The sequence below is a fragment of the Notechis scutatus genome, chromosome 5 (assembly GCF_049901735.1).
Source record: "Notechis scutatus isolate UNSWTSFEM ecotype Mainland chromosome 5, rNotScu1.2, whole genome shotgun sequence".
Taxonomy (NCBI): Eukaryota; Metazoa; Chordata; class Lepidosauria; order Squamata; family Elapidae; genus Notechis; species Notechis scutatus.
The window spans coordinates 115,820,388-115,837,807 of NC_142013.1; the positions used below are offsets into that span (position 1 = coordinate 115,820,388).

The 17,420-nt window shown below is 45.6% G+C and overlaps 2 protein-coding genes across 2 annotated transcripts; both read left to right on the forward strand.

The window, feature by feature from the left end:
• The first annotated feature begins 9,411 nt into the window (after positions 1-9,411).
• Positions 9,412-13,745, forward strand: LOC113425189 (uncharacterized). Its single transcript, XM_087967627.1, has 5 exons — positions 9,412-9,613; positions 11,441-11,589; positions 12,210-12,274; positions 12,465-12,592; positions 13,636-13,745. Exons 1-5 carry the CDS (start codon positions 9,527-9,529, stop codon positions 13,723-13,725), a joined length of 519 nt encoding a protein of 172 aa, XP_087823753.1. The 5' UTR covers positions 9,412-9,526; the 3' UTR covers positions 13,726-13,745.
• A 460-nt stretch (positions 13,746-14,205) lies between these two features.
• On the forward strand, positions 14,206-16,947 carry ERICH6B (glutamate rich 6B). The gene is made up of 4 exons (XM_026694143.2): positions 14,206-14,210; positions 14,261-14,413; positions 15,184-15,412; positions 16,169-16,947. The coding sequence occupies exons 1-4, from the start codon at positions 14,206-14,208 to the stop codon at positions 16,442-16,444; spliced, it is 663 nt and encodes a 220-aa protein (XP_026549928.2). The 3' UTR covers positions 16,445-16,947.
• Positions 16,948-17,420: the final 473 nt, after the last annotated feature.

Here is a 17,420-nt window from a genome sequence, read left to right on the forward strand (position 1 = left end):
AAGGAAGAATGAGGCTAATGTCTATGGAGGCTCTCATTCATTCATTCAGAGGGCATGGATTGTCCCAAAGGTGCTTTTGTTTTAAAGGCAACTGATAATTCTGAAAAGAAAAAGAAAACGTTTCTCAAAGAAAAATCAGGAATTTTTCAGCTGTCTTTCAAATAAAATCGCCTTTGGGGCTCTCAAGGCTAATAGCATTTATTTAGGTATTTATTTACCAAAAACAGAGAGGAAGCATTGGGTCTCAAGGCGAGAGTAACAGCATTTTAAAATCTTTTTTTTTTTAAAAAAAAAAGATAAAACAGTTTCAAGTTTGAAGACTAGTAGCACTTATTCATTCATTTATTAAAAATAGGAAACAAGTTGTATTTATTCTGGTTTTCAAAATAAACGTAAAGTTTGTTCGATGGGAAACAATGGGCCCCAATAGGACAGCATTTATTTAAAGACAAACAGAGGAAAGAATGAGTTTCAAGGCCAATAGAGTTTGTTTACTTGTTTATTTTTTAAAGAAACAGGCTAAGAGTGTTTATTCAGCTGAAGACCCCAGCTGAGCCATCTTGGCATTCTAAGCTGCAAAGCGGGTTGTCCTTCGATATCAATCCGAATACTAATTCCATTAAGAAATGCAACATATTTTATATGATAAAAAGGTTTACATTTGATAATTATTAACAGCAAACAAGAAAAAACATTATCAAGCCAGTCCATCCAGAATTTTCCAGAGGCAAAAAACTCCCAAGTATATTCCCACTAAAATTCTCCCTTTAGAGAGAATTATTAGAGTAGAATTCACCACCATATCATAACCCTTCTTAAGTGACTTCATGACGAGCAATGGGTGATTGATACGCATATGAAGTTGCACCATAGTCTTCGTTTATGGAATCTTGATGGTGTAAGATGTGACCAAATGACAAGATCAGATCAGGGAGGATAAGTTGACCTGTAGCTGTTAGTCACAATGGCTGCATGGAACCTTCTGAATATTAGACCTGGATACCAGTTGCTAGGAAGGCAAGATGCATTACCTTCATGCTTTTCTCGTGGACTGTCACAAAGGATCCAGTGGTGCATTTTAAAAAGGATGCTGAATGAGTGGTGAACCATCCTTTGGAACAGGGACGTCTGCAAAACTCATAGTGATGGCAGCTTTCTGTCAGCCTCCTTAGTGCCAGCAAAGAGGCAGCAGAATAGCAGGTAAAAACCGTGCACCAGCAATTGCTGAATCATTCAATCAAATGAATCCAGTCTAATCTAATCAATCAATCAATCAATGAGTTGAATCTGAATTTCCCAATCTTTACTTCATCCCGTCTCCATAGCTAGAACAAAGTTGGTAGAACTGTGATCGAGCAGAGTTGATGTACCTTGGATTCTTTCCTACTTTAAAAAGCTCTGCTCCATTTGTGAGATACAAAATGGCGGATGCTATCCCTCTCTCTTCTTTCTATGGAAGACCCAGTCCTCAATGGTTGGCCAATTTGGGGAATCTTCCGCCACGCCTAGGTGCTTCATTCTGAGGGTACATAAGGGATCTTCCTATGCCCGGGAAGTTTCCTCACTGACATCGTAGTTACTACAGAGGTGGGGTACCTCTGAATATTAGATACTATCTCAAGGTTAGCCTGGGAGGGGTAGATGTAACCTTGGTTGTTTTGCATGTTACCTTCTAGATCTTTATGTTGTGTTTGGACAGAGCTGCTGCTAAACCACTAAGCCGCCCATCCAAATGATTTACTGGACTGAGTTAAGAGAAGAGCCCCCTCAATACTGTACTGTACCAAAAACTCAGAGATTGCCTTATTAAAATGAGTTGGTATCTCTGTTCTGTCCTTAAAACAACTGTTCTTTCTCCTTAGGCAATCTCAGGGAATTACGAAAAGGGATTAGGGCAACCCCACCCTGTGAGTTCTTGATGGTATGGACTCTGACCTCCAATTCTGTTGTTTTACTGTCCAGTTTGGACAGTACAATCATATGCGGAGGCTGACACCTAAGTTTCTTTGTTTCCCTTTAATTCTTGTTCCCTTTGGGGAAGGTTAATTAAAATAAAGAATATGGTGACCAGCTCAGCTTTATAACTCATACCTTGGTTATGTTCTCCAGCAAACAGAGGAGATCAAGTACCCCATAACAGAATTCTTTTATTAGTACAATCCGTGAAAAAAGCTACTTTTGATGGAATTACATGCCCGCCGTTTCAGCTCTGAAGCCTGTGATGCAAAGGAGTTTCACTCAGACTTTTGGGACAGTCGTGACCTGGGTGACTGAGAATCTTTACAGAGTTTCATCCAGAGTTCCAGAAAGGGAATATAAAGCTTTCTGAATATCAGACTGATGTATTTTGAAATGTCTTCTGGAATCTTTGATGCTCAGAGCCAAGTCTGAATTCAAAAGCAGCACTAAACAAATATAATAATATTGATTCAAATATTGTGCATTTCCTTAGAAAAGCACATTTATCATAATTGAAGAAGTAATAATAGCAATGCTTTTTCCTTTCAGAAAACAGTCTTGTTTCATGCCCTGGAAATATGTCGAAGACCCCAAGCCCCACAAAAACTGGTAGCAAAAAACAGTTGCCTTTGGAAGCATCTCCAGATCCAGCATCCAAGCCAGAGAGTAGCAAGTTTTCCAGCTCTCTGCTCACCGTTGAAAATGTCAAAAAACACCAAGAGGAGAACCTCTATTGCCAATGGTCAATAGAAACTTATATTGAAGAAAGTAATCGCTTTCTGAATGAGAGCGGAACCAAGGCGGAGGGCAGCAGGGAGCAGGCGGTGTCAAATGAAGAGGAATCAAGAGTTCTTCATGAAGGTTGCCCAGAAAACACTGATCAAACTTTAGGAAAAGGTAGCTATAGCTTATTTTCTTTATACATACCTGGGGGTGCATTCCTTGATAAACTGTTCAACGTGTGCCTGAGATGGCTAGCCTAAATATTATTTTAAAGATCAAAAGCATCTGGAGATGGATTGGTCTAGGTCAAGGAAGTGATAATGGGGTGTGGTGTTTTCTTCAAGAGGGGCTGAAATCCATCCCCTCCCCCAAATTCTCCTGCACACTGGAAAGAAAAGATGTTCAGCAAAACAATTGGAAGATGCGTGTGTCTCTGAGGCCTGCAGCTTGGAAGGTCCCTATCCTTGTCCCCTTGATAGATAAGGACCCATGTAAAACGTCTTGCAAGGACAGGATGCAAGACATAATCCGTGACATGAAATATTCTGGAATGCATTAAGTGAATTGACTTCAATTCTCATTACAAAAAATCCCATCTAACCAACAAATTAAACAAAAATCAAATGTGACAACTTTGATGTATTTGAGGATTAAGTTACAAATTATTGGATAATCCTGTAGTCGTGTATCTTGTAGAGCTGATGAAAGCAACTTTCCCACTTTTATTATTTGAAAAACATTTTTTCTCCCTCCGTGTAGATTTCCAGACAAGGCCTCTGTCAGCTCCAGTTCCTGAAACGCAGTCACCCAAGTAAGAGGCATTTCTGCCTATTTCAGTCACATCCTTTCTAATAGTAGGCATTGCACTAGGTCTGTCATTCTAAAGTAAATAGTTAAGTGGGGCAACCAGATCTGCAAAAATTGCTCACTAGATGGCAGCAAAAAAACAAAACCATAGAACTATCTTTAATGTATGGTGCCATCTAGTGGCTCCACTTCATCAGTGCAAGTGAAGGAGAGAGTTCATTTGAATTTTTTTTTTTTTATCCTTAACAGCCAAGAGGGAGGCAGAATCAAATTCAGTTGTTCTCTTTCCTATTTCTCTCTCTTTTTTTCATTTTTGATAGTTGGAAGATTTAGAATGTATATAGAGTGTAACAAATATTATGGATTAGGTAGAAATAGAGCAATTTATTTTGGCACTGTTACCAACGTAACTACATGAACACTCTCTGATTTGACAGATTCATAAATATAGAGAATGAATGTTTTCAGCTGTTTTCGATGGCCTTACTTCCACGAATGTACACTTATATTTCTTTTAATAATTTACTTTTGTGAAATGGATTTAATATATTTGTCTAAGCATTTTGAAAACATTTGCAGTTAAGTGAATAAATAGTCCCTCTGATAACAGCAGAGCATTTGTGGGGGGCTTCCTGAATGGGAAATTTCTTCCAGAATTTGTTTTGCCTTCCTGCAGGAAACGGGAAGTTGCTGATTTGGAGACTCAGACTGAGTGGAGCTACTCCGTCAGCTCTGAAGACTCCAGTGAGCTGAGTAAGTTCTGGAGGAGGTTCTGGGCTGAGAGGCTGGGCGTCCCGGGGGGGCTGGGGGGGGGACTGGGGACAAGGAAACCGGGGGGGGGGGATTGGCAGAGCCCCCTCCTCTCCTCTGCCTCCTTGCAATCAGTGAGAGCAATTCTGGGGTGAATCTGATGGCTCAGAGACGAGGCGGATTCTCTTCAACATTCTCTTCGTGTTCCAAGATCGGCTAGATGGCCTCAGGTGGGCTGGGATCCGAAATGAATGCGATTCTCTTGATTCTTGTCATAATGTCTCTCGTTTAGAAATAGAGAAGGAGCAGCAGAGACGTACAGACAGGAAAAAGAAAAGTGAGACCACAGAAGGCAGTAAGTTGCGAAAATGGTGGCATTTCCTTAATACGCCTGAAGTTGGCATGGTATCAATTCCAGTCCCATTAGGATGCATGAATGACTTAGAAACGTTAACAGATATAATAGATTTTAATATTAAAATAACCAATTGTGTAGAAGGAAGGAGGAGGAGGGAGGGAGGGAGGGAGGGAGGGAGGGAGGGAGGAAGGAAGGAAGGAAGTCTGCCATTGTTTGAAAATGCTGCCGGCATCTGTTTGAACTCTGAATATCCAGGGCGAATTGGAAAAATATGTAGTTTGGCCACTTATCCCCTGTCCAGTTTAGGGTAAGACAAGGGATGGGCGGCCAAACAAAATATTTTCAAGGGGACCAAGGAGGACGGTTCCCACGTGGCTCTTGCTACCTTTTGAAAACTGTGATAAACTTCTCTTCCCGAGAAGGCCCCTCCCTGGGCGGGAGCGGCTCTCCCCGGTCATCCGTGAGGAGAGGAGGGCTCCTCCAGGGGAAAGGGTCCCGGAGGGAGGGGTACGTGGGGGGGGCGATCTTGTTAAATCCATGAGGTGCCTGGACCTTACGGGGCTCCCCTTGATGGCTGGGACCTGTTCAGGGCTACAGTTGTGTTTTGTTGTCGTTGTTGTTCAGCAGAAACACTCTATCGTGTGGAAGAGGAAGGAATATCCGAGAGTGAACCGGAGACTCCAGGTAGGCTGTGTCCCACGCTAGAAGTCCTCCACTTACGCCCACAAGGGAGCCCAAAGTCTCTTTTTGCAAGTGAGGCAGCGATTAAGCGGGTTTTTTGCTTTTGCCCCACTTTGCGGCCTTCCTTGCCACAGTGGGGGCTAAGCGGATCAGGGCGGTCGCTCAGTGTGTCACACGGCTGTTAAGTGAGCCGGGCCTCCCCCAACGACTTTGCTGGTCAGACGGTTTCCAAAGGGGACCACGGGGCCCCGGGAGGCTGCGACTGACGTAAGTACGAGTCAGTTGCCAGATGTCTGAACTTTGACCGTGTGACCCTGGGGACGCTGCAACGGCCTTGGGGGAAATGGTCATAGGTCACTTTTTTCAGTGTGGTTGTAACTTAGAATGGTCACTAAATGAACAACCGTAAGTTGAGGACTACCTGTTTTAAAGTTCCTCTGAAACCCTGAGCTGTTTGACGCAGAAATAAACCAGGAAGGGCTCCTCAACTGACTGTCTGTGCAGACTTTTGCGGATTCCACATACACACACACACACACACACGGTGCCTGTAACTTAAGACCCAGTTCTTCCATACAGCCCAGGGAAGTCGCCTCCGGCCTTCCGGGGCAGCGAGAGAACAGGAAGCGGAGGATCCCGGGACTTGCAGGCGAGGAGCCGGCTTCCTCCGCCCCTCCTAGGGCAGCTCCTCCAAGGCCTGCCTTCCGGAGCACTGGCAGAAACCGCCCTGCCTAAGCCCATTACTGGCTTCTCAACCGTGGCCGCCTTGGGGACTGGAGCCCCCACCCATCTGAAAACAGCCCCAGGTTGAGGAGAGAACCCCCACCGTAGCAGAGCCTGGCCAACAACGCTTGGGCGTATGATAGAGGCAAGAGACAGGCACCTGTGCCTATGCAGTCCATCGCCCAGGTAGAGCCAAGGAAGAGGTTCATATACCTTTTTGGATTTTTTAAAAAAAATATATATTTCCCAGGGCTAAGTGTTCAGATACCTATATGGGCAATTATTTCTCATTATTTTTGTGGATCTTTTTTTCCACAGCTAGGGAGCTTGGTTTTCTGTTTAAAAATTGTTATGTAAGTAAGAGTCTTATTTATTCAGAATGTTTCCTAGATAGTTTGTATATATATATATCATTTCACCTGGTAGGATCTTTTGTGAAAAAACTTCGGAGTCTTTGCTGTTCTGTGAGGTTGGATGTTTGCTTGCAAACCTTTCATAACCCAACTAGGTAACTTTGTCAGTGCTAGTGAGTGGGGGCTTCTCTCCTATGGGGACTAACTTTGTTTTCTTCCCCCACTTTTTCCCCCCTATTGAAATCCTTTCCATGCATTGCATTGTCGTCAACCTCAAGAAAGCACCACTGAGGAGGAGGAGAAGGTAAAGTCTTTTCTCCTAGATGAGGTGAGATTTCGGATTTCTTCTTTCTTCCAGGCTTATCCAGCTTTCCATGCAAATGCAGGATATTTATGGCAGCTAAAAATAACACAACACACTGAGCAAATTCAAAGCTTTTAGAATGGAAAGCAGGCGGGGGGGTTGTCTGCAAAATTATCCAATGAGATAAATCTGAGGTTTAAGAAAATCCAACATTTCTTCTAATCAGGATTCCAGATAATTCAAAAATGGCATACCAACCAAGCCCCAGGAAATGATTTATTTTTTACTTTATTTTGGAGAACTTATATGGCTGGTAAATGGGGGGGGCAGTTTTAAAGGAGTCTCACTAAATGCTAATAAACAGTGTCCCAGAATCAGAGGGGCAAGTGGGAAATCAATTATTCAGGAATAGAAGAGAGCATCCCTCATGAATGGAATGGAATAGAATAGAATGGAATAGAATAGAATAGAATAGAATAGAATAGAATAGAATAGAATAGAATAGAATTAGGAATGAATGAATAGAATAGAATAGAATAGAATAGAATAGAATAGAATTAGGAATGAATGAATAGAATTGAATAGAATAGAATTAGGAATGAATAGAATAGAATAGAAAGGAATGAATAGAATAGAATAGAATTAGGAATGAATGAATAGAATTGAATAGAATAGAATAAAATTAGGAATGAATAGAATAGAATAGAATAGAATAGAATAGAATGGAATAGAATAGAATAGAATAGAATAGAATAGAATAGAATAGAATAGAATAGGAATGAATGAATAGAATAGAATAGAATAGAATAGAATAGAATAGAATTAGGAATGAATGAATAGAATTGAATAGAATAGAATTAGGAATGAATAGAATAGAATTAGAAAGGAATGAATAGAATAGAATAGAATTAGGAATGAATGAATAGAATTGAATAGAATAGAATAAAATTAGGAATGAATAGAATAGAATAGAATAGAATGGAATGGAATAGAATAGAATAGAATAGAATAGAATAGAATAGAATAGAATAGAATTAGGAATGAATGAATAGAATTGAATAGAATAGAATTAGGAATGAATAGAATAGAATTAGAAAGGAATGAATAGAATAGAATAGAATTAGGAATGAATGAATAGAATTGAATAGAATAGAATAAAATTAGGAATGAATAGAATAGAATAGAATAGAATAGAATAGAATAGAATAGAATAGAATAGAATAAGAAAGAAATGAATAGAATAGAATAAGGAATAGAATAGAATAGAATAGAATAGAATAGAGTAGAATAGAATAGAATAGAATTAGAATTAGAAAGGAATGAATAGAATAGAATAGAATTAGGAATGAATAGAATAGACTAGAATAGAATAGAATAGAATTAGAAAGGAACGAATAGAATAGAATTAAGAATGAATAGAATAGAACAGAACAGAATAGAATAGAATAGAATAGAATAGAATAGAATAGAATAGAATAGAATAGAATAGAATATATATTACATTACAGAAGAGAATAACAGAAGAGAATATACTTTATTTGGCCGAGAGCGATGAGACTCTCGAGGAATCTTTTCTCGGGTGCAGAAGCTCTCAGTGTAACCTGCAAAGCAACAGAGTAATAGAAGTCATCGTAACGACCCCAGTGACCCCAGAGGGCTTCAGCAGGTGACCCCCCTTTTGTCTGCCAGGGAAGGACTCTGCAACCAGGCTTCCCTGCCCGCCTTCAAAACTGGGCTCTGCCAGCGTGAGCCTGGCCGTGCAGCTTTTCTACCCCACTTTAGTTTGAAGTAAGCAAAGTATGCGCTGCTGCTGGCTGTCACCTGGAAGTACCAGCATGCTCCCCTCCTCCTCTGCGGTCACAGTTGCTCCTCCTCTCCATGGGCATTTTGGGCACAGCCGTGTCCAAGGAGAGGAGGGGAGTGGGCCCACCTGGAGCCTGGAGCCCACCAAGCGTTGTGAGCTTTGTTTGTCATTTCCAATAAGCCTCAATCCACCAGCTCCTTTCTCCCCGTGCCTTTAGTTACTACCAGGTCTTGTTATTATAGCCTCTTTGGATAAAAGTAGAATTGTAGCATTTCTTGTGCTATCCATCCCCTGCCTGTCTTAAAGGCCGACCTTGAATGCCTGTGTCCCCTTCTCTCCCATTTGCTCCAAAGACAGTCAGGGTGGGGCAACCTTCAGTTTCCTCCTCACCGCCTCCTGATCTCCAGAGCTATCTTCATGTCCTGCTAATGGTTGCTGCGTGTCTCAAGACCACCTCTTTACTCCCCTAGGCACCCACCATCATAACTGAGAAGAAGTCCTACTTACTCAGTCACAAAATCCAGTTTCTCTACCCAGTTGTGAATGTCAGGTTCTTGCTGAATGAAAACAATGATTTTCATGAATGTAGAAGGCATTTGTATCTTTTATGTACACTGAGAGCATTTGCACCAAAGACAAATTCCTTCTGTGTCCAATCACACGTGGCCAATAAAGAATTCTATTCTATTCTATCTTATCCTATCCTATTGTTTCCTATTTTATTTTATTCTATTCTATTCCTTATTCCGTTCTATTTATTCTATTCTTATTTCCTATTATATCCCATTATATCCTCCTCTATCCTCTATCCTCTTCTATTCTATTGTATATTTTCTATTCTATATTGTTCTGTTCTATTTTATTCCATTCCATTCCTTATTCTATTCTATTCTATCCTATTCTATCCTATCCTGTCCTATCCTATCCTATCCTATTGTTATACCAAATGGCCTGCGTATAAGCAACTTTACCTGCAAAACTGTTTGCGCTGTTGATTCAATCTGGGGAAAAATATTTAACGCCTTTGTGTCTTTGAGGATCATTTGGTCACCGATCTGTGCCTGATGGGCCGCTGTGAGTTTTGCACCTCCCTCGTGAAGCGTTTGCCGTCCCCGGAGGAGCTGGAGGAGAAGCCGGAGGCGATGGATCACGTAGGTCTACCTTTCTCAAATACTGCCTGTCTGGCGATCAGGATTTCCTGATGAACTGATGAAATTCTGGAGGAAACCTTAGACTATATAAAACTGTAAAAATATCCATTCCTAATGGCACATGGCTTTTCTGTACCGTCATTATTTTTGGAGAAGACAAAATGGCGCGCATTGCCTTTCGAAACCTGTGCTGACCACTGGGGCGATAGGTATAGTGACACAGGTGGTCCTTGACTTACAGCCGATCGCTTCGTGAGCAGTCTTGAGTCCTGACAGAGCTACCAGGGTGCGTGTGTATGACTTACCATTCAGACTCGAGGTCCTGACGGTCCCCCCTTTGGGCACTCAGCAACCCGGCCGCGTCCGTGTCATTTGCAGCCTCCTCCTCTAGTCCTATTTATGGTGGTTTTGTTGAACATTGGCATTTATTTCCAGATTTCGTTTAAACCACGCCCATTAGGAATTTATTGATCCACTTAATGACTGCTGCAAAAAAGGTTGTAAAATCAGGTCCATCACATGACTGACCCGTTTTTGTAGCCATCCCAAGTTACGACCGTGAGGGGCAGGCTCCCTTCCCGTTGTAACTTGAGGTCTGCCTGTACTTTACCTCAGAGAAGGATTGGGCCATTTTTATTCCTTGAGTGGAAATTCGTATTTGCATATCTGTCTGTAACATGACTCCTATTACCGTACTATAATTAATGTTAAGCAAGGTTTAAAAAATTCTGGGTACACATAATCCCAAGCACTGAAGGCATTTAAATTTGAAATATGTATTAACTACATTTTTGTACTGCTATGCCTCACAAGGACTCGGGCAAACAGAAATGTCTATGATACAAGACATAATGTTTTCAATTTAGGAAGAATGTCAATGCAAAATAACTGACTTTTAAAAATTAACCATAAAATATGACACCCTCCTAAAAACTTTATATACTAAGAAACCTTGGGGGCCACATTAGACAGGGGGAGAAACACATCACCCATAATTAAAATTAATAAATAGGCTTTACCTTCTGTAATGATTCCTCAAATTTGAAATTTGCTTATAAGGCACTTGCTACGCTAGTATTTCTGTCACTAAGCAGAACAATAAAGAAGGAATAAGTGGATGGAGCTGTTTGTTAGCTCTAGAAAAGGTGAGCAGAGCTGAATCAAAACTGCCGATCCTTATTGTTGCCTCTGTATTACCGTTCTAAATTATACATGGCATCCGTATATTGCCCAGGCACTGGGAATATATCTGCTGAACAAAACTCCGCCCTGGTGACAGGAAGGGCACCTGGCTCTTAAAACACTCTGCTAGCTCCACTCAGTTGCCCAGTTGCCCACCCCATTGCAAGGGGGATGATGGGGTGGTTAAAAGAGGAAGATGGTCTGTGTGTTGGCCAGAGTCCATGGGATGAAGGCAATCTGTGTAAGTGAATACATATTTGCATCTTCACATGGATTCTTGATCAGGGATGGCCGAGGAGACCCTGAAAAGTAAGACCAAGACTTCTAGGCAAATCCCGGTCCAGGAGAAGACCAGGAACAGGGTAGACAACACCCAGGAAAGCAGCCTCCATAGGACAAGGACTCTCAGCCGCGGTGGAGAGACCGGTTGCTCAGGTGGGCCAAGCTGGGACGGTCCTTGTGATCTCGCCCTTGGGTGAGTCAAGAATTAGTTCAGAAAGAAACCGAGAGGCCTTCGCGAGCCACCTCAGGACACGGAACCAGTATATTCTCGCCTGGGGATTATTAAATGCCGAAAGGCAAAGGCCAGGCCTGAGTAGGGTGCATGGCGGCCCTCCCTTCTCTGAACCCCAGGCTCCTTTGTAGTTTTTGTGTTGCAGGACCTACAAAGAGGTTTTCCGGTGGGTGATACAGGACTTCCTGGAGAAGCCAGGCAGCGGAATCGACATCCGTCCCCACGGCCGACTGTCCCTTGGAGCGATGGACAGCAAGATGAAAGCGATGCTCATAGACGAGTAAGCGGCGTTGCCCGGTGGAAGGTCTCCGCCTCCCCTCTGAAACTCTGAGCTCCCTGCTACCCTCTATTGGTCGCCTAGAGTTTTGCAGTCCCACACCCAATGTGTAATTTCCACACACCCACTGCAAAATATCTCCCCCCCCATCTCAGTGTCACCGTGTCAGGAGGACACAATTCCAAAATAAATCCCTGGGCGTGGCCACATTTAAGTCTGCCAAGGTCGGAATAGTCTATACAAGAAGCAGGGAAGTGGGGAAGGGTTGATTTAAACAAACCGGTCACGTGATCAGCTGGGCTGCAAATGGGTGGAAGACCAGCAGAGCTCCAGATCCCCTGCAGCCCAGTTGTGGGAGCCCGAAGTCTGCAAAGTGCTGCACGGAAAGACCTTTCGGATAAAGCAAGACGGGGAAGGGTCCCGAAGAGGCCGGGGGGAAGTGGCCCCTCTGTGTTTCTTGGGCTCAGGGGAAGAGCCAGGAGTGGGCTGCTTTCTCTGACTCGCCTGGTTGAGGGATCTGGTGGGTTTTTCTCCTGGGGGCCATTTTCCCCCAGCTGCTTTTCGGGCACCAGTGCCTTATGGTTTGCCTTCTGATGGCTTATTTTCCAATATTTCCCTGCTAGATTACACGAGCGAGGCTTTGAGAGATACAGAGAGATATTTACGCAGTACATGAAGTTTGGCCCGTGTGAGTATAGCCCTTCGGAGCCCGTCTCCGCCGTGGGGCTCCTTTCTCCCCATGAGGCCTCCGCATCTCCGGAAGGGCCAGAAGGAGAAAATGTCTTTTCTCTCCCGCGTTCCGCTGGGAGGAAGAGAGGAAAATCCCCTGGAATCCTGGCCTGGCTGAAATTCTTCCTCTGCTCTCCCCTGTATTTCAGGCGTCAAAATTAAGTTCAGATTATCAGACTACCCCCCCAAACCAGAAACCACCATCCTAAAGAAACGGCATCCAGAACCCCAAGAGCTCCTGGAGATCGACTTGGAATTCAAAGCTGAGCAATTAAAGGTTGGTGGGTCTGCTGGAGGGTCGTTTGGTGCCCGAAGGCTCATTGAAAAGGGGGGTGGAGTCCCCTCCATCCTTTGGCCTTGGCTCAACAGAAAACTAAAGTGCTGTGGGCTTCCTCTGACACCCCCCCCCCCACAGAGCTGCTTGAAGCCTATCCGTGCGGCTGATTGATTTCTGCCAAGCGCCTCCGCCCAGGAGCCCCAGGTAGCCTCCTTCCTGCCAAGCCTCCTCCGCCACAATGGCCCTGAGAGAGAGAGGCTGAGCGTGGGCAAGAACCAGCCTCTTCCTGCTCCTTTCGGTCAGCTGGGGTCTCTCAAGGTCATCTTTCCAATCCAGGTGGGCGGATAACTCCCCTGGGCCAACGTTCAGATGGACCTCCAGTTCCAAAAGGCTTTTGCATTTGAAAAAGCCACCCCTGCAGACACCTGGTGCAAGTAAATTCCCTTTTCTATGGCAACCGTTGATCAGGAAGACGTCCTTCCCTCTAGTCTACCTTTTCCAGTTCTGGGTTCCCAAAACTCAGGCAGCCACTAGAAAAACAACTCTGCTACTATCTAGTGGTCATCTGGATTTTTGCATCCAGGTGTAAATGTCTGGTTTTCATATAATTTATTCTTACTAGTTATTGGGTAACTCTGATTAATTCCAGAGACAGAACTTCTATTTCCCCATATCTTATTCATTAAAGAGCTCCCTTATTTTTACCCTAGATATTCATTTCTTGAAGTTTAACGTTCTTGTGTTATTTATTTATTCAACGCATGGATGCCCAACGCACAAGGTGCTCTGCCAGTTCACAAATCTAAAACTGTCGTATCTAAGACCAAACAAGTTGGAAGCTAAAGACACCAGTCACTATACCAGAGACAGAGACAGAGAGAGAGGGGCCCCCTCAACCTTTTGGCCTCTTAAAATCCCCCTTCCTCTTAGCTGGCTGTGCAGCAGGGCTGATGCCAGGGAGGTCATGCGATCACATGCGGGGCCGGGTTTCAGGAGAACTTCTTTTTTTCCCTTCCCTGTTTTTTTTCTGCTTCCTTCCTCAGCTTTGCCACCCTTTCGAGCCTGTGAAAAGATACTACCATGATGGCAAGATATTCTTCCTTCTTTTCCCGGATGGAACAGGCCAAGTCTAATATCCACCAATAAGTCGCATTTAGGGCCGGACTGTCCAGTCTGGGTGGCTGTAAGATGCGTGGAATTCCCAGCTGAGGAATACTGGGAGTTGACGTCCCCCAGCCTAAAAGTCGCCACGGTTGGGCCCCCCCTGGGGTCGGAGAGAGAGGGAGGGAGGGGTTGGAGGGTCTTGGTTCCAAATCCCTTTCTCTGAGGGGCACAAGCGCTGCACAGAGTCCGAGGGGCGTGGAGAAGCCTGGGGGCCCCTGGGCAGCCTTTCCCTCCCACGGTGGCCTGGAGGGCTGGGCCTGAGCCCTTGGCCAGAGGATAGGAAGGCAGGGCAGCCTTATCAGCCTCCGTTTCTGCAGTGGCTGCGGGGCTCTTCCATTGAACGGGACGTTTCAGGATAAGCAGGAGTAGTTTTGCCAATAGATATAAATATAAAGATTACAAAAACGAAGGCCACGTTGCTAAGATAAACACGTAACGTTGAGACATTAATGTAGCCAGCCCCCCACCCCAAATGAACCCTATCCTTCCTTAGCTCCTTCTCAGTTACCCGTCCGGCCGCCTTGCCATCCTCATTACTTACCTGAGCGAGACCCAGTTCACCTACAGCGTCCTCGGGGACAACAGGGACCAGGAGCTTCTGGCCTTCTTCACCAACCAGGGCCACGCAGCCCATTCCCAGCCCAAAGGGAGACTCAGGTAAGGCAAGGGAAGCGCTTTAAGCAGCAGCACAAGGGCAGCAACCCCAGGCAGGAGAAGCCGCCCTCTGCTGACCGGCTTTGCTCCCTTGGGGCTGATCTGGCTCCAGTCGTTCCGTTTTCCAAGAGCCCAGTGGGGAACAAAAGCCGCTTCACAGAACGACAGTCACGTCATTCTCAACTTGCAACCACATGTGTAACTTCTTTGAAGTGCAGTTGCGACGTTGGTTACTAAACAAAAGGGACGTAAGTCGAGGAGTACCTATATAGATCTTAATCAGGAGTCAGATCCTAAAGAATATGGGAGATTATGGCTGTATTTGCTCGTATTGCATGTGAAAGGGAGCAAAGCTTTGAGAGCCAAAGTGCTGGTTTTTCTTAAAAAAAATAATCTGGGGACGTTTCCTAACGCAGAGCAGGGAGATCGAAGGTTTTCAGCCAAACCAGGCAGCATTTCTCGCGACCATTTCCAACATTGGCAAAGTTTTTATGGAAGGTGTGCATAATAAATGCTCTGCGTTGGTGTCTGCATGTGGGCTTTGAGTCCGTTTCTGGGGGCTCCCTGCACTTTCCCTGGCAAGGTTCTGGTTTCGAAATGGTTCTCCGTCCCTGGGCTGAGAGGGAGCGACTGGCCTAAGGATGCAGGTCCCTGTTGGGTTTCCAGGGAGGGCAGAGTTATTCTGGAGAAGCTGCGTCTATCCTTCCTTCTCCCGCCAGAAATCCCAAACACGCCCCCAGTCGTCCTGTTTAACGGGGCCTTCCTTCCCCCAGGCTGCACCTGGGCCTCTGCAACGGCTCTCTCTTCGACGAGGAAGGACAGCGGCAGAAGTTCTGGAACTGGTGGGAGACCGAGAGCCACGTCCACGCACCTCCTTTCCAGCCCATCTGCCTCCCGCTCAATCTTTACATCCAGCTTAAAATTAAAGCCCAGGATCAGGTTTTCCTCACCTTCACAAAGTTTCACGATTGCCTCCACCTCAACGTTGGTGCGCGGCTAAAAGTAAGTGGGGCCGGTCGACTTCCGCGGGAAGAACAGGAGGGGAGGGGTTTCTTTGGATCTTTCCCCAAAATCAACATTGCTTATGTGGGGGGAGGGGCAAACTGCCTGCATAGCCGGGGGCAGGGACTCACCCCCACCCCCAGCTCACAAGGACCAAAAGGCCGGGACCCGTGCAAGGGATTGTCCTCTGGGAGGGCCGTGAAAAGTCACCAGTCTGCTTCCGGGTGCCAGTCCAGGGGTTGGGGGTCCCCTGCCAAGCCCCTCACAGCAGGGGTCCAGGCTACTTGAGGGACCAGGCTGGCCCATCCCGCTAGTGCCGGCGGGGTCCAAGAGGTGGGCCTTCGCTGCTGGGCTCCTACCCTCTGGAACCCCTGCCCCCCCCCCCTCCCGAGGTGAGGTTGGCCCCAACCCTCTAAATGAAGAGGTGTCCAACCTTGGCACTTTAAGACTTGTGGACTTCAACTCCCAGAATTCCTCAGCCAGCTTTGCTGGCTGAGGAATTCTGGGAGTTGAAGTCCACAAGTCTTAAAGTTGCCAAGGTTGGACACCCCTGCATCTAAATGAAGAGGTGGCTCTGCCAATTGGGGGCTGCAGTGGGGGAACAGCACAACCGAGGGGCTTGCAGAAACACGACCAAAGCAAGCGTTGGTGTCCACGTTATGGACCAATGATGTTATCATGATACAATTCGTGCCTCCCCCGCCCCCCCAAATCTTTCTTGACCCGCCTTTTCTTTTTTCTCATGGCTTTTGGCAGTTGAAGGATCCAACCATGCTTTGGGTCCTTCAGCAATATGGAACCACAGAGCACCTGGTGAGGCCTTCCGTGCTGGAGAAGATCCGCAAAATCTTGGCCAACGTGAAGAAAGCATTGAAGAAACTGGACTCTGACCCCTCAGAAGAAGCTGCAGACCTGCGCCCTGTATTGAAGGTGTACGAAAGGATGCGCCAACGACAGAAGAAGAAGAAGAGGCAAGAAGAGGCAAGAAGAAGAGAGAAGTTAAGATTGCAGGAGGCCAACCTCGCACTTTAGTAGCACGGAAACTACGAAGTTAGCTTCATGTAGAAACCATTAAACCTTCCCTCCGTCTATACTGTAGCTTACCTTTCCAGGTCTCTTTATGTAACACACTCTTTATGTTGCACACATTTGAACACTGTTCAGAGTTTGAAAAGTGACTGAACCACCAGTCTTTGCCCTTACGACTGTTGCAGTGCCCCCATCCTCAAAATTCACATGCTTGGGAACTGGTACATATTGACAGGTATATAATTGCAGCATCCTGGCCACCCAAATGCCACTTGCAAGCTTCCCCCCCCCCCATGATGGATTCTGGGGTTGTAAAAGTGGTTTGGGGGGGGGGGGGGAACATACTTTCAGGCTTGCAAGATATTTGGTGAATGCAACCTCACAGTAAAGCCAGGACTTTGGTCCTTCTGGTTGTGCTGCTTGGCTGGCCTACCTCGCAGGGCTGACACCAGTTCCTGGGCCAGCAGCCCCTCAGTGGCCTGGGAACTGTGTGCTGTCCCTACCCCCCCGCCACAAAGTATACTGAGAAGTCACATTAGACATCCCATAAGCTGCTCGGGTGGAGTCCAGAGTGTGTATTTTGTAACCCTGCTTGGATTTCCTCCTTGTCACTCCCCAGTTCTATTTCTGGAGAAGCTCCTGCCGTTTTCGTGGCCAGGTTCTCCTGGAGCCGTTTGCCATTGCCTCCTTCCTAGGGCTGAGAGGCAGTGACTGGCTCAAGGTCCCCCAGCTGGCTTGGTTCGCGCCCAAGGCAGGACTAGAACTCCCCGTTTCTAACCTGGTCCTTGAATTACTCCCTCTGGATTGACCTCCATCGGCCGCCACGAACCTCCAGGTAATATTTGGTGGGACGAGAGCTCCACATTCTTACCTCCCATAAAGGGAACATGGCAGAGTTTTGCAAAATTCCTCTCAATAGTAAGAGAACGATTTAGCTTCACAGATGGTCTGAAATTATGCCTTTTAATGCATTATTCTA